At 40.9% G+C, this 21777-nt stretch overlaps 1 protein-coding gene across 1 annotated transcript in view; it reads left to right on the forward strand.

Annotated features, from left to right (window-relative positions):
* Positions 1–21777, forward strand: part of MYPN (myopalladin) — a 2801288-nt gene that overhangs the window by 796112 nt on the left and 1983399 nt on the right. The window contains exon 5 of the mRNA XM_069240514.1: positions 1228–1360. Coding sequence (XP_069096615.1) covers positions 1228–1360 — 133 coding nt within the window. The remainder of the gene's footprint in view (positions 1–1227; positions 1361–21777) is intronic.

Consider the following 21777-nt stretch of genomic DNA (forward strand, 5'->3'; position numbering starts at 1 on the left):
TAAATATAAATAAATAAGTGCAAAGGTCCACATTTTTTTTTAAGAGGCCTCCATCGGTGATACCCACTGATGGTGTAAGCTTTGCAACTACGGTGGTGAACACAGCAACCTCATTTGGTGCCAGCACCATGCATCTTCTCATGCCTCAATAGACCAGCCTTCCTATTGAGCCTAACTCAGTATAACCTCCCTTTGGGACAGCACCTTCGAGTCATCCATAAGGAGATTGACAACTACGGAAAGCACTATTGCACCACCTCCTCTTCTATAGTAAATAAATAGGCCTCTCATCCCTAAACCCTAGAAATGTAATAACACGTAGATTAATTAATTCACTCAGTCAAATGAAATAAAAAAACATTTAAAAGATGAAAATATTTTTTTAAATATTTATCTTTTTGTTTTAGGCCCGAACACTGTTCTAAACTGAAATTTGTCATAAAGGGTTCTGATCTAGAGATTAGATTGTTTAGTGTGGAAGATGTGAGCTTTTATTCTGGGTTCTGCTTGACTAAAAAATGCATGCTTCGACAAATCATTATTATGTAGGATTACTATATTGACCTAATATCAGGGGGACAGCTTGTATACAGTTCCAAACTTTGTTTTTACAATCACTGCTAATAGATATCATATTACAAGTCATTGTTAAGAATGATAGACTGGTTGCTTCAATGAAACAAGCAAAGACTACATATCCCCAAACACATCTATTTCTTAATTGAAAGTCCAGAATTGACTGCCTGATGTCTACATCACCTGGAATGGTGTGGCCTTTCTTAATCTCTCTGTGCCACAATCCCCTTATCTAGCAAAACTGGGATTGGAAACCACTAGGAACAACCTACCTGCACAAGTAAATGCTACACAAAGCTCTGAATTTACATAATAACAATAATAATTAGGAATTAGATGTATCAACTGAGTACAAAATATAAAGGGAATATGATGATTAACCCCTTAATATCTTGGTATTTGTTTTACCTGCCAATGTGAACAATGTTTTGAAATCCTACTATTTTCATATTGAGAACATATGTATTTGCTTTCTATTCTAGTCACAACACATTTCCCTCATGACAGAGAGATCAAAGCTCATTGTGTGGTACATCATGGCTGACATTTGTCTGTTCCTGAGGTGCAGTTGTAGGACATCAGAATTCTGCTTTCTCTTCTCTCGTAAAAGGCAAAAAATATGTGTTAAGCATTAATATCTTTTTCATACAGAGACCAGGAGTCTGTTTCAGAACCAGATGCTTCTACACAGTTCTCACTTCCTCTGAGCTCTTCAGTCATTCACCAAGAAGTGCATGAAGATTTGCAGGTAACACAGAGAGCAGTGAGCCACGGTCAGCAAAAGGTGAGATACTTCAGCTTGCCAAGTAAATGAATTCAAATTAAAAATCCATTAATTGATCTAAAACTACATAGGAAACACAAATTAAGGTAGGGTGGTAAACAAATCCATTCACAAATATGAAGTAGAGCGTGCATAATGTATCTATAATATCAAAATGTTTATAATTTGAAACCGATAGCTTACTTTCCTAGGTTACAAATCTAAAGCTAACAAAATTGTATTGAACTAATAACGATTACGGCATTCTTTCCAAATAGCAATTCGTTAAAGCATGGATCAATATTTTGCAACTGAAATCCATTTTCAAATCATTTAAATTTGAATGACACTCGAAGGTGTTGTTAAACCATTTGAAAATTGAAAAGTGTCTCTGTGGGACCCATTTCACTTTGTTAAATTTAAAAAAAGTTTGTTGGGGAATAGGCAGTGGTCCATTGAATCCAATAGCATCCAGTCATAGTGAGTCACAATTGACTATCTACCTCATGAATATTGGTAAGGTAAGTCAGATTGCTGCCCACTAAGATTTGAGTTTTTGTGAACTGACCTGTTTGGTTTGGAAAATTCCTTTCCATTTGCAAAAAGTCTGTGAACAATTTGCAACCATGTCTTGCAAATGGTCATTTCTTTACACTATGCCCTAGAATACTCCATTTCATTTCATATTCATAAAAGTAGATACTGTACAGGCCTCGAAAATTCCATTCAGCCATTTGCTATGGCGAGTCATATTTCATCAAGTCCAGCTATTTTTAAGACCTATTCGACCCTTCTGGTGAGTTGACAAAGAAATGGTGTTCTGTTCAGTCAGAAAGTGAAGGGGGCCTTTAAATCTTCTTCTTGTCACATTTGCTCTGTGTTCAGAAACAGAGGTCAAAGGTCAGTTTATCTTACAATTGATTTTCCTTCTGACTTCAGAGTTCCAGGATTTTGTCAGTTTCTTTCTTAACATCAATTGTACAAACATTTCAGAATATATTTCAGTAGTTGTGAAAGCCCATGTTTCTACTTCGGTGTGATGAAAAAAATATGTTAATAGGATGAAAACAAATCAGAACACTTTACTTGGTGATGCGCAAAGAATAAATGTTTTCTGAAACCCAGTTTTCATAGATTTGATAATACATTGTATAGTTTTATCAGTAAAGCTGCAAGTTATTGGGCAGATTTTTGGACATTTCATGGAAATCTTCTCTCTGTAATTGACAGTGTGTGACCACATCATGGTTTAGTAATATATTTATACTTTTTTTAAAAAAAATTAGTGTTTAAACATAAACCAAGAACCAAGAAACACTGAAGCCCTGGTAGCAATGCTATTAGTAAACTAAGAGGCAAGTAATGGATCATGTGGGCTAGATTATTTTTATATATGGAGCACATGTTTAGTCCATTTAATCAAACAAAGAAGTTTTTTGTACAGAAGAAATGCTGAGCTCACATATTTGAAGGTACACTCATGAGTATGAAGAAAAAGATAACCCTGTAAAGTAAAATATTTGCCTAGGATCACACAATTGAGACTGGTCAAGTAGATTATTCTAGTTACTCGACCTGCAGGTCTAGTACATTTTTATGATTTTTCAAGGCCTGCTGTACTTGGGTGATCCTCGGAGAGCTTATTCAACATAGTGTTTTGCAATGAACTGTGTCTGGTCACTCAGTTTGCACATTGCAGGCCTAAGAATAAGGATAAACCAGTGTCCCAGGTGGAATTACTGTCCTTGTGGTTAGTTAAGCAGCTAGCATTTATCATTCACATCACATCTGATGTTATTTTTGTACTGTCATCCAGTTTTCTCTGAAATAATTTAAGCCAGGCAGTGCATAGTCCAAGGTTGAGTATCAATACATCTTAATTTCTGTACATCCCATGAACATGTTTTACTGCATGTGATGCTTTGTGTTTGCATTGAAAGTAAACACCAGGTAAGAAAACAAACGTTTGAGTGGGGCCTCGTAAATGGAAATAAACAAAATAGTTACTTAGGATACTTTCTCATGTTCAGATTTAGGGACACTAAAAAGGTAGGACAAGTCACATTTTTTAACATCTGTAAAAAGTATGTTTTTAAAAATGTTGATCTATAGGTACACACGCATACCTGTCAAGTGGCCCTTTCACAAGCAACACCCTCCACTAGACATGGCTTTGTAGCCATAGCCATTTACATGCTGGAACTTGTAATTTTGCTTTTGTAGTTTTGCGCTTAACATTAAGAGCATAGATTTGAAAATTAAAGCACACCAAAGGTTTCTAGTCAAATCCCGGTATGTCTGATGTTGGACACGACTTAGCTTGGGCATAGTCCATGATCCTTTAAACTAGTGTTTCCCAAACTGTGGTGCGAAAGTCCAAGCAAAAAATAAACATGCCTTCAAATTCTGTTTTATCTTGTCATAGTTGCTGCGCTTCAAAAAACGAGACCAAATGTTACGATATGTCAGGGCTGAAAAACTTATTTTTTAACGTGGTGATTGGGGGTTACAAACTCCTCCCACTTTGAAGTCAGAGAAAGGAAAGTAATGTGAATTATGTGACAATCTTGCTGGGGTACAGAGAGTTAGAAAGGAAAAGTTTTAGGATATAATTTTTTGTAACACAAAAAAATGTAAATGCTGGTAAATGAACAGTACACATTTAGCAGAGAGAAACACAAAAATGAAGCTCATTTTTCTCTCATTCTGAAGTGTGATGTGAACGAAGATTGTAATAGGATCAAAACAAATCAAGACACTTTACTTGGTGATGCACAAATTATAAATATTCACTGAAACCCGATTTCCACGTATTATCATGTGCGTGCAATATAGTGTTATCTGTAAAACTGTATGTTTTTGCACATTTAGTGGCCATTTCAATGAAAATATGCTGTATGTAAATGACAGTGCGCTACCACACAATGCTTAGGGTACATTATTAAATTGCCCGCCTCATGTCTATTAATGCTAGACGTTTGTTGTTTGAAAAAGTGGGTCAGAGTTCTAAAAAGTCTGGGAATCCCTGTTCTAAACAAGCACTCAATTAATTAGACGGAAGAGCTGAAAATACACTGCTATGCCTCCCATTATAGAAGTAGAATGGCTCATTATGCAATAATACTTTAACAAGAAATCCTGTTACCATGGGTGTGTTAATTGATGTGTGCAGTATTAACACATTATTAGGAGTTTTCCCCGCAGGACTGGGGAAGTAGAGAGAAAACCAGTGTTTCTGAATTGTAGTGAGCAGTTTGTTGCCAATTACCTAACTGTTTTCCTATAACATATTCCATCAGATTTTTCAAGAGAAATTTGTCTTGGGAAAACCTGAGGGTGATTATACTGTGTGGTTCAATGCCTAATATCTCCGATACTGAGTTAAGTGGAAACTCCAATTTCTGCTGATATCACAAAATCCAGACTACTCAGAATGAGGTCCTTTACCTTCTAGAATGTCAGGTACGAGTTGCTTATATTGTAACAATATTTTTTTTTGCATTCTGAGATACTTCTAGATTTGCATTTAAAATTATAAGAATTCCACAAGCCCTAAAATGCAAAGAAGTGTCAGAGTTGGATGAGCTCCTCATGCTTGTCATAAGTCAACTTTAAACCTGTCAGGATTCATTGCTTACTATTTTAAACTCAATGGGTGCAATACCCAAGACCTATTCTTTTTCATTTCTGGGAGGGAAAGGCTGACTCAGAATCTCAGTGCTGCTTGTTATATAGGCTTTGTCTCTGGGGAAAACATATTCCGCAACAGCTCCAGATAACAAATCTACTTTGCCCGGATTCCTTTAACTCTCACGTTTTAGATCGTGGCAGCCACACTAAAACATTAAGGCCCATATTTATACTTTTTGACGCAAACCAGCACTGGCGCTGTTTTGCGTCAAAAAATGTACTGCCGGCTAACGCCATTCCTACGCGCCATGCAGGTTCCATATTTAAGGATTGACGTTAGCCGGCGCTGCGGGCTGGTCAGAGTAAAAATAAATGACTCAAACCAGGAAGCGCCGGCGTAGGGGAAAATGGGGGTTGTGCGTCAAAAAATGGTGCAAGTCAGGTTTGAGTCAAACATCATAGCTCAAACCGGACGTGCGTCATTTTTTGGCACACAACCCCCATTGAAAGGACTCCTGTCTTAGCAAAGACAGGAGTCATGCCCCCTTGCTCAGAGGCCATGCCCAGGGGACTTCTGTCCCCTGGGCATGGTCATTGGGCACAGTGGCATGTAGGGGGGCCCAAATTAGGACCCCATGCCACTTTAAAAAAAAAATATATATATATACTTACCTGAACTTACCTGTACTTACCTGGGATGGCCCCCCCCATCCATGGGTGTACTCCAGGGTTGGGCGAGGGTGGCAGGGGGTGTCCCTGGGGTCAGGGAAGGGCACCTGTGGGCTGCTTCCATGGACAGAGACCATGGAAGTGAGCCCACAGGTCCCTTAACGCCTGCCTTCACCCAGGCGCTAAAAAACGGCGCACATCAGGCTGGTGCTGTTTTTTAAGGCCCGCCTCCTCCTGTGCGTCAGAATGACGCAGGAGTATACATAAGGCGCACAGGCCTTAAAGTCATTTTTTGGGGCGGGAACGCCTATCTTGCATGTCATTAATGCAAGGCAGTTTCCCGCATCCAAAAGGTGACGCACACGGAGGAATTTGGACGTCCGCGGGGTCGGGCGTCATAGTATAAATATGATGCACGTTGTGCGCCGAATGCGAGTCAAAATTTTTGAAGGGCTTCATAGTATAACTATGGTGCACATTTTGCGCTGAATGTGCGTCAACATTTTTGACGCACATTTGGCACAAACATGGTATAAATATGCCCCCAAGTGTTAGTTTCCTCATTTTTCACAGCATTCTTTCTAGGCAATCATGCTACAGTGCTGCTGCCAACAGGACTGTGCTATTTGGATTTGTGATTTCTCTTAAAGAATGGTTACGTCCATGTGAGACTTCTTGAGAACCTTTTGTGGCTACACAGAAGTCTTCTGAAATAGTCACTTTGGGAAAACAAACTTTGAAACTATTTTTGGACAGTGATTTTAGTCATTGGAGACATCAGAGAAATTGTTTCATATGAAATCTGGGTTATTTCTCTTGAGCTTATCACATGTACATATAAATATGTGCAAAAGCTAAATTGGTGTTAGCACGTAGTAGCTGATCTAACAAGCAGACCAGCTATGCACTAAATTCTATTAATGTCAAAGACCAGATGTTCATGAAATTGAATATAGTTATCTAGTGCACAAGGAAGGAAGGTTATTTAATATTTATCCAGTAACTAAAATCTTGTTATGCTTCAGTTTTCAGAAATACCACCTTAACATCAAAACTCATAAAGATGGTTACACACAGAAACTATTAAGGCATACCATTTTTACTTTTGAAGTTAGATACAACACCATAATAACAAATTAAGATATCTCATCTTGCCTTTAGATATCCACATTCACCAGCAGATGTAAGTGTTCAGCAAACTGATAAGTCATAGTGGTGAAATTCAATGTGTCAGTTTTCCCTCTCTTATCACCTTTCCAATTATTACTATTGGCTAGCATTTTCTTCTTGTGTGTGGTTTGTGGTGAATTGGGGTTGGAGGGGGCTATAATTGCATCATCCCTGTTTAATCCAGAGTACAAGGTTAGTGCTTTCTGACTGTACTTCTATAACATGGCCCTGTACATATTGTTATGATTTTCAAATGTATGTAGCTCTAATGTTACAAATTGGATTTCTGGTTGGCAGAGGTATGTACACTGTCAAAGCAGGAACCACAATCCTAGTCAGGGTAAGTCAGATACACACTAAAAGTTAACCTGTGGTCACCTTCTGGTAGCTTGGCACAGAGCAGTCAGGCTTAATTTAAGAGGCAATGTGTAAAGTATTTGTGCAACACTTCAAACCACAAAAAAGTGAAAACACCACATCAGGTTAGAATAATAGAGCTTAATTTAATAAACAAAACAAGATCATAATGACAAAAATCCAATAAGCAGAAGTTGAGATATGATTTTAAAAAACAAAATGTGAAAGTAGCGCTGAGAAGCAGTAATCACCTATTGCGATATCTGCTGGCACTGGACCGGGACAAATTGAAGGGTTCAGGCACCCGGGATGGAGCACACGCCAGCTACAGGGACCACGCAGAGCCTGCTTTGCAACAGTACCTTAATCCTTGATGCTGCATAAGATGCGTTGTTGATTCCCAGACAGTTGGGGTATTGAACTGGATTTCTCCATGCAACAGCGGTGATGCGTCGATTCTGAGTTTGACGCACCAGTTCAGAGTACAGCAGTTCCAAATGCAATGTGCGGGATAATCCACACTGGAGCGGCGATGCGGTTCTCTTCACGCAGTGGCAGCAATGCATTGGTTCCTAAGCAGTAGTTTCAGAGGTAATGCAGCAGTTCTGAGTGCAATGTGCGGGTCCCTGCAGCAGTGATGATGCATTGACCCCAATATCACAGCAGGAGATGCATTGGCTCCCATCGACACAACAGCGTTGATATGCAGGTTCTGGCAGATGCCACACTTTATACTGACTTTCAAGGGCCCTGGACTGGGTTGGCACCAATTTGCAGAGGAGGACTTGCAGCAAGCAAAGTCCAGGTGCGGTTTGTAAATTGAAGAGAAGTTGTTGATGTCCCTGAAATTTCAGAACAGGAGACAAGCCCTTGGAGTCACTTTGGTTCTGGGATGAGCGGTGCAGGCCCAGTCCTTCTCATTCCCAGGCAGGAGGGCAGCGGGTCAGCAAAGCAGGAGTCCTGCAGAATAGCAGCTTAGCAGAGTTGCAGTCTTTGAGGCAGCAACATCACAAAACAAAATGAAATGATGGATGGAGTGTTGAAACTTTTCAAACACTCACCCCCCAGTCACAGATGTGGGTTTAATCCATCGCTATTTTGCTCGCCACGTCACCCCAGTTTGGACCCAGCCATATGCAGAACCGTCTTGACCCTGTTCCCCATTGAGGCTGCACAACAGTCCTTCTTCCTGGCAGAGTATCCACAGGCCCAGTAGTGTACTGTGTTGGTGGTGTCAAAGGTCCAGTACTTATGCCCAGTTGTGCCTTTGGAGTAGGGGAGTCTACAAAGAAAGGTCTTAAAATTGCACAGGTTCTCCCTTCCTGCCCTGGCTCCAGAAGGACTACAGGGGGGTTTGCACCCTTTGTTAGTGGCAGAACACTGCCATTCAGGTGTGTCAGCCACTCACTCCCATCCTGCCTAGGATCAGCCTTTAGGATGTTGATGGCTTATCTGTCACACTTAAGCTCCCTTTGTGTGTGGCTGTCTAGAGAGATAGGACAGGCCGAGCTGTCACCCCACCTTAGACGTGTATTGGAGACAGACAGTAAGCACCAAATGGCTAAAGTAAGAAAATGACTTTTCTAAAAGTGTCACTTTCAGAACTGCAATGTAAAATCCAACGTCACCATAAGCTGTGCTATTAAATTGTGTGTTCAGAGACACCAAACTTGTATCAAGGTAATCACAGTGTTACCGTATGGGGGAGAGAAAGATAGAGACCATGCAGTACTGAAAAACAAATTTGGGAGTTTTTCACTTCCAGGGCATGTAAAACAAATGTACATACGCAGCCTTGTAAATACAATGCACTCTGCCCCGTGGGTCACATAGGGCGGACCACAGGGGTGATTTAAATGCATAAGAAGGGAAGGTTCTGGTCTGGCACTTTCCAGGTCAACATACTAGTTTAGAACTGCACACACAGGCTCTGATATTGCAGGCCTGAGATGTGGTTAAGAGTCTACATAGATGAGCTGTACAATCAGTAGTGCAGGCCTACTAGTAGCATTTAATTTACAGGCTCTGGACACAGGCAGTGCACTTTGCTAGGGACTTATAAGACATTACATTTGTCAGTTGGGTATGAGCCATTGTTCCCATGGTTTAGGGGAGAGAGCACAAGCACTTTACCATTGGTCAACAGTGGTAAAGTGAGCAGTGTCCTAAAACGAGGTCAGAAAATGCAGGGAGGCAGGCAAAAGGTTGGGGATAAGACCACTCTAAGGCTTACAGGTCTAACAACTGTTATTATGGCAGATCTGGGAATGCCATTATTTAGATTGGTGAAAATATTAGTCTATTCTTTTGTTGGGGTGTGTGTGTGTGTGTCAAGTAGACAATTTACACAATTTCTAGTTGCAAATGTTTTGCATGAGCTATTGTGAAAGTACAACAAGACTGAGCCAGGAAGATATTTATGTTTTTTATGTGTTTAGGTCAATGTGATGAAGGGCTTTGTTTTCCGCTCAAGGATTTCAATTGCTTGTTTCACATCTAGAATATATTATATTAATATTATAACCCAAGATGGAGTCTTATGCTGCATTCCAGGCTGTCTGTTGTTGTGGTGCATGACAGTGCTATTGATTTGGAAGTGCTTTACCAGTTATACAACTCTATTGTGTGTAAGAAGATGAGGGAATTTTATCTGGCTTCTACTATCTTAGTATGACCATTTGTACGTGTGGTTTATTGTTGGACACAGAATGGGTTATCGGAGATGTGTTGGTTGCATGTGTGGCCTTTTATTATGACTTGACTGTAAGTTTGCTGGCCGGGTTTCAGTATAGGTGAGTGTTCACAGAAAACATTTTCTTTTGCAAAAATAGGATCACTGTTAAACATTAGTGTGATATGGAGTAAAACCCACTGAGTGCAGAGTGGGCAGCCCTGGTTGTGCTTTGAGAGACCAATTAAAGGAAAGAATGAAAAGGAGGGTGCAATACAGTCTTCACAGTTTGTACTGCATTCATTTGGTTAGGCTCAAGATATTAATAAATATAAAAAGCTAATTTGTAAACATTAGAAGCTTTCCTTTTGACTTTAGTGCATTCATGGTATGGAAATTCCTAAGTGCGGCCAATCTTCAGATGCATGACATGAGTAATGTTTTCAACAAATAAATAAGAAGCTGAATAGCTTGGTTGATTTGGGACTCCTTTTCTTATGGTTGTGCTGCTGGTACTTAAAAAAAAAAAAAAGAAAAACTGCAGAAGAAAAAGACAGGATAAGAGAAAATGAGAGCGAGAGGTGGAAGGTAAAAAAAAGGAAAGCCTACTCAAGTTGAGTATTTGCATGTGCATCGGCATGGGAGTGCATGCGTTTGTGAGAAGTTTAAATCCAATGGTAGTATGTTATGGAGAGTCTAGGCCCAAGAGAACCCCAAGGGAATAAGGAGCAAGACCTCCTCTCCCTCTCACAGTATCAGCATTCAGGCCACATCTAGCTGTCTGTCCATGTTTGAGACATTTACCTTTAGAGCCTGCAAATGTAGGAGGAAAATGTGGGAGTTAGAGTTAAATTGTGCACTGGCCTTCATTTCCCTGGGTGATCTGGTTTTTGTGAAGGCAAAGATGTTGGGGTTTGAGGAAGCACAGTTTTAAAGGTGCTGAAGTCACTGTCCTGACACTCACCTAGCTTAAAGTGGCCCTGGCCAGGCTACCAGAGTTACCCTAGGTTACCTTGCCTCTAGTGGACCTCCTATGTTCTTGGCCCTAAGAAGAGACACAACCAACAAGGGCATTGGCTTGGATGTGAGCACCTTTCTAGATTTACTAAGATTTTGCATCAGGGGTGCCACTTTTTTGCGCAGCCACAACGCAAAATCTATTTTGAGATTTACAAATCCCCGTAAAGCCAGATTTGCGTGACTTTCTAAAAAAACAAAAAGCAACTTAATGCAGACATGCTGTAGTAAAGAGTAGCAATGGCAGATAGAATGCACCTCCCATAAGTGTCCCGCAGTACTCAGGCAGACTAAATGTATATTCGGAGTGTCTACCAGTAGTGCTTTAGGGTTGACTACCCTGCCACCCACGGGTAGAAGTATGTATTCTTGCGTTCTGACCAATTCTTCATTATAGTTGATTCATACTTGACAGCTTTATTATAGTTTTTCGTACTTAAACAGCCAACACCTGTTTTGTCACAAGGTAGTGCAATGTGTGCATACAGCAAACTGTAGGTATCTACTATGAAAACTAATGCCTGTGAGGAAAGAACACAGATGGATAGGTGTCAGGATAGAAAACACCTAAAGTGAATATTTAGAAGATGAAGAGGGGAAAAAAAAGAGTTCAAGATGTCAACTGTTTACTGTCCTTAGTGCACTACGTCCCCATAGTAAAAAGCAGAGCGATATAAAAATGGAATACAATAACTTAACCAACCCGTATTTCAGTAATGTCCATGGCGTCATATGGTAGCGTCTGTATCTGATTTCCACAGAACGTCAATGTCGTAAGTAGTAACGGTGTGTATTATTACACAAGTATATGTGGAGGGATCTGTTTCGACCATCTTTCAAAGGGTCACATCTCCAAAAGTGTATATAGAGATAAAGTAGGTACGGGCCACGATACGCCCAAAAAACTGTAGGTGAGAAAATACAGGATAAGCTGACAAAGGGGAGACCCTGGTAAATAGACCATGATTGGTTATGTTTTGACCATATTTGAATCCAAAACGAGTATTATGTACTAGGAGAGTTGTGTAAAACCTATAACCTTTATGGTAATAGCATGACTAAGGTATAGAAGACACAAACACATCCCCTGTGTAGTGTTCATAACTAGAAGTAAAGAAAAAAGGAAGTGGTGAAGATACGCCCCGCATTACTGACTGCTATACGAGTGCATATATACATAAAGACGGTAAATCGGTCCATCAAAGAATACATATTATTTGTATTAAAAGGTTTTGGTGATGAGAGTAGTGCACTCTCATAGCGTGCAATCGTCCACCTATATTTCTCACTGATACTTTAAGAAAAACAGTGGTCACCGCAAATAAAGTCCACAACTGTGGTGTGCACAATTAGCGTCATTAGGTATGCACTGTCAACAAAATCTACATGACAATTGTTAGTGTTTATAAAAATGTGCGTCACTCATTAAAAATGAGGTAGTAGTCATACTGAGACAGTTAATAATAACCAGAAGTACAGCGAGGTCTAGTAGGAAGTGTACCACATCTTCCGCGTTCCAACCGTGTGCAGTCGGGAATTCAGATTTTCCTAGCTTTAGTGAAGGAAAGTCTAGATTTTATTAAAGACACGGAGGCGAGTATTATGCTTTCCTTTCTTGCTTTAATCGAATAGCAGCCAAGATAATATATTACAAAAACTACATATCCCATGAAACATGAGGAAAAAAAAAAGGTCATTGATGATGTCACAAACAAACAACCAATAATAAATGTCCAATCCCAATAACTATCTTAACTACGAGCAACAAGTCCTCTTTTCTTGCAGGAGCAGGTCAAAACGAACGGAATAACGGAATTATAACCAAAATAATGGAAAAAGCCATTAATAAAGTGAAAAAGTCTTTGGCAAAGTCCAGAGAAGAGAGAGGAGACGGTTCCATGCGGATATCACAACATCCGGATCGCGGTAAGTGGTGAACATGGGAAGTGCCAGAAGAAAGATGGCTCCGAAGAAGGGCCTCACACCCGGAATCGGTATCTTCAGGATGAGACGTGTGGTTCAGGAGGAGCCGGCACTGAAAAAGAAAGGGTGGGTTAATAAAGCGGTGGGATAATACTCGCCTCCGTGTCTTTAATAAAATCTAGACTTTCCTTCACTAAAGCTAGGAAAATCTGAATTTTATTACAAGAACAGAGGCTCCTATTATGCTTGTTTAAAGCATATTAACAACTGAATCAGCCATAGAAGAAATAGGTTTGCAATAAAAGGTCCTAAAGGTAGTAACATTAGACCAATCCGCTGATCTAAGAATGTCCTCCAAGCGAGCTCCAGCCCAAAAAGCCTTAGAAGCCATGGCGCCTCTAGTAGAATGAGCTCCAAAAGAGGTAGTGTCAATACCCGCAAGGGTCATAACCCATTTAACTCAACGAGCTAGGGTTGGAGAAGAAACGGGTTTATGAGGTTTAGAAAATTAAATCAATAACTGGTGAGAGGAGGACGTTCTTAAATCTGCAGTTCTGGCAATATAAACTTTTAAACATTTACCCACACATAGCTTAGGATTCAAAGGAAAATACGGATAATTAATTATAGAAATATTAGTTTTAGTCCTCCTATGAACTCTAAAAGATACGTTAGAAGGAGAAAACTGGACGGAAGATATGTCCAAAGCTCTTACATCAGAAACACGCTTCAATGAAACTAAACATAACAACATAGTTAACTTCGCAGAAAGACACTTTAAAGAAAGTAAATCATTATCGAGCCAAGAATTGAACAAATTTAAAACCAAATTCACATCCCATAAATGCGTGTATCTAGGAGTAGGGGGATTAGAAAATCTTACTCCCTTCAAAAGACGACACACCAGAGGATGTTCCCCAACCGGCTTACCATCGATTCGAACATGTTCAGCAGAAATGGCGGATCTATAAGTATTCACTGTTCTATATGCCTTTCCCTGGGAGGCAAGAGACGCTAAAAAATTAACAATTAGAGTCACATCGGCTGAAAAGGGATCTGAGTTCCTGTCCAAACACCAGCCACACCAGACCAACCAGGCAGACTTGTAGGCCTTGGATGTTCCTGGGGCCCAAGAGTGGCGGATATATTGAGCAGCTTCTTCCGAAATTCCTGGGGTTCTCCAGGCTGACCCGAAATCTTCCATGCTACCAGAGTTAAGGATTGGTCGAGAATCATGTCGTGAGGAAGACCTTCTGGATCGAGGAGGAGCTCCGGGAAGGAAGGAATCAGGACAGGGAAGTCTATTGACAATTCTAGAACCGAGGGGAACCAGGGTTGGGTTTGCCAAAAGGGGGTTACCAAAACCAGGGAGGCTCGTTGACGACGAACCTGGGCTATAACTCTGGCAATCATCATAAAGGGAGGAAATGCATAATTGAACTGAGGAGACCAGTCTTGGAGAAAAGCGTCCGTATCGAGAGCCTGGGGATCCGGTCTCCAGCTGTAAAATCTTGGGAGGTGAGAATTCAATCGTGAAGCGAACAAATCTATCGACATGAGGCCGAATTTTGAAGAAAGTTTGTTGAATACTAAAGGATGAAGACGCCAATCGCTGGAATCTTTTAGGTAGCGTGAGCACCAATCTGCTTTGGTATTCATTTTCCCTGGAAGGTATTGTGCCGTGACCGACAATTTTCGGAGAAGGCAAAACTCCCAAAAGCTTTTGGCTAGATCGGCAAGGGGTTTGGATTTTGTTCCCCCTAGATGATTGATATATTTTACGGCGGAAATGTTGTCCATCTTTAGGAGAATAGAACAGCTTACCTTGTCCTTCGCGAAGGTCTTCAGAGCAAAGGAGCCTGCAAGCATCTCTAAACAATTGATGTGCAAGGCAGACTCCCTCTCTGACCATACGCCCCCAGTCGAGATGTTGCCACACCTTGCGCCCCAACCTGTCCGACTTGCATCAGATTCTAATACTAGATCTGGGGCCGAAGAGAAAATAGCTCTTCCGTTCCAGGCTTCCAAATGATCGAGCCACCATTGTATCTCTGCGCGAGAATCCTGATCTAACCGAACAACGTCCGAGTACTGAAGGCCCATGCGGAGATGACGAATCTTTAGTCTTTGGAGAGCCCTGTAATGTAACGGTCCTGGGAATATGGCCTGAATGGATGAAGCCAGTAGGCCCACAATTTTTGCTAAGGATCGCAGAGATAGATGAGAGAGACTGAGGACCTGCCGTAACTCGTGCTTTATACGACATACCTTCTGATGGGGAAGGGACAGAGATGTGGTTTTGGAATCTATGAGGAAACCCAGAAACTCCACTTGAGTTGAGGGAACTAGAGAAGATTTTTCCATATTTACTAGAAAGCCAAGGGACTGTAGTAGATGAAGGGAAATGTGCAAGTGTTGCAACAGGGTATCCTTGTTCTGAGCCATTATGAGAAAGTCGTCTAGATAAACGATCAATCTTATTCCCTGAGCTCTTAAAGAAGCTACCACTGGTTTCATCACTTTTGTGAAGCACCAAGGAGCCGAAGCTAGACCGAAAGGGAGTACTTTCAACTGGAAAATCGAGTCTTCCCACTGAAACTGTAGGAACTTTCTGTAAAAGGGATGGATAGGAATCGCAAAATAAGCGTCCTGAAGATCCAGTCGAACAAACCAATCGCCCTCCAACCGAATGTCTCTGAGATGCAGGATCGTTTCCATTTTGAAATGATTGTAAACAACGTAGTTGTTGAATAGTTTTAAGTTTATCACTGGGCGAAATTTCTTGTTTTTCTTTTGTACCAAAAATATGGTGCTGAGAAAACCAGAGGGATGGAAGCAAGTCTCTTCTATTACATTTTTTTAAATTAAAGATAAAATCTCTAGATTCATCAAACGAGATTGTTCTTGAGAGAACCTTAGAGGAAGAGGTGGAGAAGTTTGGCTGGGAACCTGATAGAGATCTATGCAGTACCCCTGAATGGTTTGAAGAACCCAAGGATCTGCGGTAATTCGGTACCAATTTGACAGAAAATGGGCTAATTGACCACCTACAGGAAGAGGGCCAAAACATAAAATTCTTACCTGAGACCTGTCCTCCCCTTTGACGGAAGCTTCTGCTCCTGAAGCCCCTCCCTCTTTGGGGGTAGAACTGAGGTCTGAAATCCGTGGAGTAGATGGAAGAGCCTCGGAAACTGCCACCGCGGGTGGCGAAACGGCCGGTAAAGCGGCTCCTTCCTTTACCGGCCCTGGCAAAAACTCTGGAGTTAAAGATCTTTTTCATTGAAAATTGAGCCTTGTCCAATGTCGCAAAGGTAGAAACATATCTACCTAGCTCCTTAATGAATGAGTCTCCAAAAAGAAGGCCGTCCGCCTGCTGTCCTTCTTCCCTGGCTGCGAAACTGCCCAACTTAGGTTCTATCTTGAGTAAAAGACTCTTACGTCTCTCCTGAGAAATAGCAGTGTTTGCATTTCCCAACAAACAGATTGCCCGCTGGGCCCAATTGGACAGAGCTTCAGGATCAATCTGTGAGCCTTCCAACCTGGCATCCTCAGCTAAATCGAGAATCCTAGTTAAGGGACCAACCAAATCCAATAATCGGTCCTGGCAAATGGACCACGCACGGTCGACCCCTTTCTTAGGATCCTTACCGAACTTGGAGAAGAATAACACCATGTTAGGATCAATTACAGGAGTGGAAGTAATTTTACAAGGAAGGGAGGGACGAGGACATTCAGATCGTAGTTTATTTCTCGTGGCTTTATCTAACGAGTGTCTTAAATGACACGAAACATATTCCGCCACGTGATCAGACGGGAACCATTCTGTAGAGTTTGGGTGGTGTATTAGAGTCGGATCAAACATTGGTTCCCCCAAAGCATCAAGTACTGTAAAATCATTAACCTGTGAAGGATTTGTATCAGAAAGAGAAACTTTCAGCCTCTTCTCTAAAGGCCCTTTCCAGAGGTCGTCAGAACCCTGTAAATCATCATCGTCCCCATCATCATAATCCATGTCATCATCAGTATCCCTCAACTGAACAATATTCAAAGGAAAGGGACCCTTTTCCACCATTTTGGTTTCCTTATGGGGGGAAGGACCAGCCATCTGGGGAGATTCATTAGCGCTCGATTCCACGTGAACTTTGGAAAATATGCGCTTTTTACCTTTAACCGGTTCCGAAACATTGGAACCCTTAGAGGACATTTTCTTAAAAGACAATTCTAATTTTTTTGACATCTGTAACATAGACAAAGATACAGCCTGTTGTACTGTTTCTTGAATAAAAGAATTTAAATCAGCACGTAAATTATCCATATCTATATCATTGGAATGATCAGCTACTTGTTTTGACATAATAAAACAAATAAGTAATTAATAAGGATGCCAGGCAGAAAAACTCCCAAATTGAAATAAAAAACTGTTTAAATTTTTTAACAGTTAACTAAGGGTTAAAAATATTGTGGGCGAGCAAGGGATTGACAGCCAAAATTCAAGGAAAAAAGAAAAAAGATACTGAAAGGGGGCGTGTCGCGCCCTTCGCGATGAAGCCGAGACTCTCAGCTAACAGCTGGAAGTGAAAACGGAGCCTCCCGATCACAGGGGGAGGTTTCCGTAGCGACGCGTCAGTTTCAGCCGAACTCCTCTGAGGAAACACGTTGAAGTGAGACGCGCTCCTCAGAGGAAAGCGGCGGGAGAGCCGAACGTTCGAAAGAACGCTCGGCTCAGCCAGTGAAGCGCGAAGCAAGCGCTGAGAGGAAAAGCGGCAAGAAAATTAATAAATAAATTAAAAAGTTAAACATTAAAAGCAATATTCTTTCAGAACATTAATATAAAGAAAAGTTAAATCGTAATACAAGAAATACACAAAGATAAGAAAAATGATATGAGGAATGAACTTATCTTGACTGCGAGCAGCAAGAAAAGAGGACTTGTTGCTCGTAGTTAAGATAGTTATTGGGATTGGACATTTATTATTGGTTGTTTGTTTGTGACATCATCAATGACCTTTTTTTTTTCCTCATGTTTCATGGGATATGTAGTTTTTGTAATATATTATCTTGGCTGCTATTCGATTAAAGCAAGAAAGGAAAGCATAATAGGAGCCTCCGTTCTTGTAATAAAATCCATGATGAAAAATGCCAACAGCCGGTTAAAAGGAAGTGAGTTTGAAACACCGCAAATAAAGTCCACAACTGTGGTGTGCACAATTAGCGTCATTAGGTATGCACTGTCAACAAAATCTACATGACAATTGTTAGTGTTTATAAAAATGTGCGTCACTCATTAAAAATGAGGTAGTAGTCATACTGAGACAGTTAATAATAACCAGAAGTACAGCGAGGTCTAGTAGGAAGTGTACCACATCTTCCGCGTTCCAATCGTGTGCAGTCGGGAATCCATGATGAAAAATGCCAACAGCCGGTTAAAAGGAAGTGAGTTTGAAACAGAGGTAGGACAAATTACCCCAACCAAAAGTGGCGGCCATCTTAGATAAGGAGTTGTACAAAGGAAAAGTAAAGGTAAGAGTGAAAATTTAGACGTCTCTTTCATGGTGCCAGAAACAAGAGAGACACATATAACTTATTTAAAGTCACTGTTACATGGAAAATAAGAGAAATCTACATATTGCAACCATGTCTCAGAATGTATTCCAAAAGTGCTCAGTTGCAGCGAAAAGTGGAGTGAGCAGACCATATCCGTAACGGCGGCCATCTTGGAAAGAGAAATGCCATACAAAAAGTGAATCGGGGCAGAAATTGACAGATCCCTACCAGTAAGGGAAGAGAGAAGCGTCAGATACGTAGATTGCTAGTAACAGAAAGAATGAGTGACTGAAGACGTATGTTGTCAGTAGTAAGCCAATAGTGTAACCGATGCCATGAGTATTGGATAGCAGGTGAAACATGCAATAGTTATGACATGCTCACCCAGGTCAAAGAGGATTACTTTAGAAGCCATCTCAGAGTCATCCGATGATCATTGAACTACCTTAGAAGTCATTTCCTCATCATCAGACATCATCAAGCTCTTGAAGTCATCAGCAAAGCTTAGAAACCAGAGACTGATGATCTGAAGATGACTTGAAAATGAGTATTTGATGACTTGAAATGGGATTGTTCCTGATGATTTGAGGATGAGTATCTGATTACGTCAGAAGAGGAGAATGTTCTTGATGACCTGAGGATGATTTGAAAATGATTTGTTGATTACTTCAAGAGAGCTAACATTTTGTATTCATTCAAACCTTTTTCAAACAGGTAAAGAAAAAAATGTTTATGACTTTACAAGCATATCAACATTTAGGTTAAGCTTATATTAAAGTAGAACGTGTGCTGAATGTTTTCAGAAATGCTCACAAAGTAATTTACTATGGGAGTTGTTTTGTATTGTATGCAAAAAGAAAAAAGTACTGTTAAAATCTCTGTAAACTTGCAGGTCACATGTCCAATCCTATGAAATAGCTTACTGGGGGAAGGGAATTAAGTTTCTTCAGGGGACCTTCTGTAACATATAAACTACAAATTCCTCCAAGCAAGGCAGCTCAGTGTGCTTATTGTCTGCTGCATCCACTTCTATGTATCCTTCATTCTTTGGTTCCAACCACAGAAACATTACCTGCTGCAGAGATCGATTTGTACATTACAGGTGCATCTCCGTCTAGTTACAATATGTCCATGAGTTCATTATGAGATACAGATATCTGTTTTTAATCTGTGGACTTCATATTTATGTAGGAGCAGCATAGTTGGACCTGCTGCAGAAAACAGTTGATAATCTGCAGGTGTCTTTCTTTTACTAAAATGATACATGTACACTAGTACAGAAATTGCTGTGTAAACTCCAGCTAGTGTTGTAGCCTTAATAAAATAGTTCATTTCATCAATGCTCAACCTGAAGAGAGGTAATGAGATGCTAGTCTCACTCAGTCCCATTAAAAAGGCTAGTGACTGAGGGTAAGATACAGTGATTTCCAACCTTCTCAGGTTGTCTGCTGTCTGACACAGAGGCATCTGTATCTCTAACGCTTGACTTCTAGCGAAGCAGAGTATATTTAGATCTGTTTTGCCATGGAATAAAAGAGTGGCATGACTTTTGGATCATTTCTGAAATGGCACATGCATGGCTCTGCTCGTTAATGGACTCTGAGAGCCAAGCCACACCACTGTCTTTGCTGTCATATCAATTTGTTAGCTCGCCTGTCTCTGCTTTTATTCTAGGCAAGGCCACTGCTGCGCTGTTTCACATTAGGTGCCTTCTAATCACAAAAAAGTACTCAACACTCTTTTCTCTTGGAAATGCCCATTTCAGCACACGTAGACTGTGCATTGAAGTTGGGAAGGCAGCTGTTTTTTTTTAGTTAAAACATCGTGACTTTAAAGAGACAGAAACAGTCGGTGGGGACCAGGTGGTCAATGTGTTTCGTTTTAAGGTGTTGTCACTGCTCTGCAGCTAATAAGCGTTCAATGGAAGGTGTGAAAGCATGATGCCCGAAGGTGGTGGAGGTGCATTTTCTAAATGGCCAGCTATACCTTAAGCATCAGCCTTGCTGCTTGGACTTGTGACTTTTCTTTAGACAGGCAGCAATTAGTAAACACCATTTCTCGTTCTTCTCCAACTCTCCTACATGCCGACCCCACCTCCAAACAAGTCTCCCTAAATGTTTGGAAAGGTCCCTCTCTTTCCTTCTTGGTTTTGTTTGGGGCTCCACTCACTGTTACGATAGAAAGATATATCGTGCTTTGCCCAGAAGCACACTGTTAGGACAATTGGGCAAGCCATGACTGCAGCACAAACTTCCTGGAACTAAATGGTTGACTTGGACAGCAAATCCCCGCTCTAAAATTTAGCGACGGCACATATAAAAATAAATGTAATAAATACATATGCAGTTATATCACATAGGGGGTTATTCCAACTTTGGAGGAGGTGTTAATCCGGCCCAAAAGTGACAGTAAAGTGACGGATATACCACCAGCCGTATTACGAGTTCCATAGGATATAATGGACTCGTAATACGGCTGGTGGTAAATCCCTCACTTTTCCGTCACTTTTGGGACGGATTAACACCTCCTCCAAAGTTGGAATAACCCCCATAGTCTTTTAACATATAATTACATCTCTCCTAATGTATTTTTTGCTGTTTTATACAGGCAGCACGAACTTGACCTGAAGGTATTTTTGACGCCAGTAATATTATACAAGGGCACATTCATGTTTTTTTAGGGTCAAGGAGTTAAAGTGATTTGCAAAGAATCACAGGATGTGTAGCTGACACCGAGTCTCGAACCTGCTTCCCTAGTTATAAAGAGGGTAGCTCTGGCATTAGCATTCAGGATGAGCTCTGATTTTTTGCAACTATACCGACAGCTCCACTAAGGAAACTGTATTATAATATTCGACAATGAGGACAGAATAGTTTTCAAGCTAAGAGCCAAAGCGATGGCAAGCTGCAGATGAAGCACTGCAGAGAGGGATGAATGTGTGTGCAGAAGTAGGGATGAACGGAAATGTAGTTGGATGGATGGAGGGTAGATGCACTGATGGGTGGACAGTCTGATAAGTAAGTGGACGGCTGGGGTGATGAGATGGTAATTAGGTGTGTAAATGAATGATTGGGTGGTAAGCAAGTGAATATGAATAACTCTCTTCTGTGATCGGAATCGCTTCAGTTTGCCCGGTAGGGCAGTGGTGCCGTCACCCAGAGGGTTGTCCGTTGTTTTCTCACGTTTATAGAACCATGCACCAATGTCCATTAAAGGTGTCTGTATGCGTGTATTGTTCAAAAAGCAATGAACACAGATGGCGGTGGCATGAAATCCTTTAGTGCACAGTGTCTAGAATGTCTCAACTTGCTGCTTAAGATGGTCCAATAAAATAAAGTACTGTCACCAAGGAATTTGTATTTTTCCTCAGCCAATGTGTCCAAGCAGCCTCCTGATTTTTAAACATCACATTGTCGTACGTGAGTTAACGCACGAGGCCGGAGGGACAGAGCTAGTC

This window comes from Pleurodeles waltl, chromosome 6, assembly GCF_031143425.1.
Source record: "Pleurodeles waltl isolate 20211129_DDA chromosome 6, aPleWal1.hap1.20221129, whole genome shotgun sequence".
Lineage (NCBI taxonomy): Eukaryota > Metazoa > Chordata > Amphibia > Caudata > Salamandridae > Pleurodeles > Pleurodeles waltl.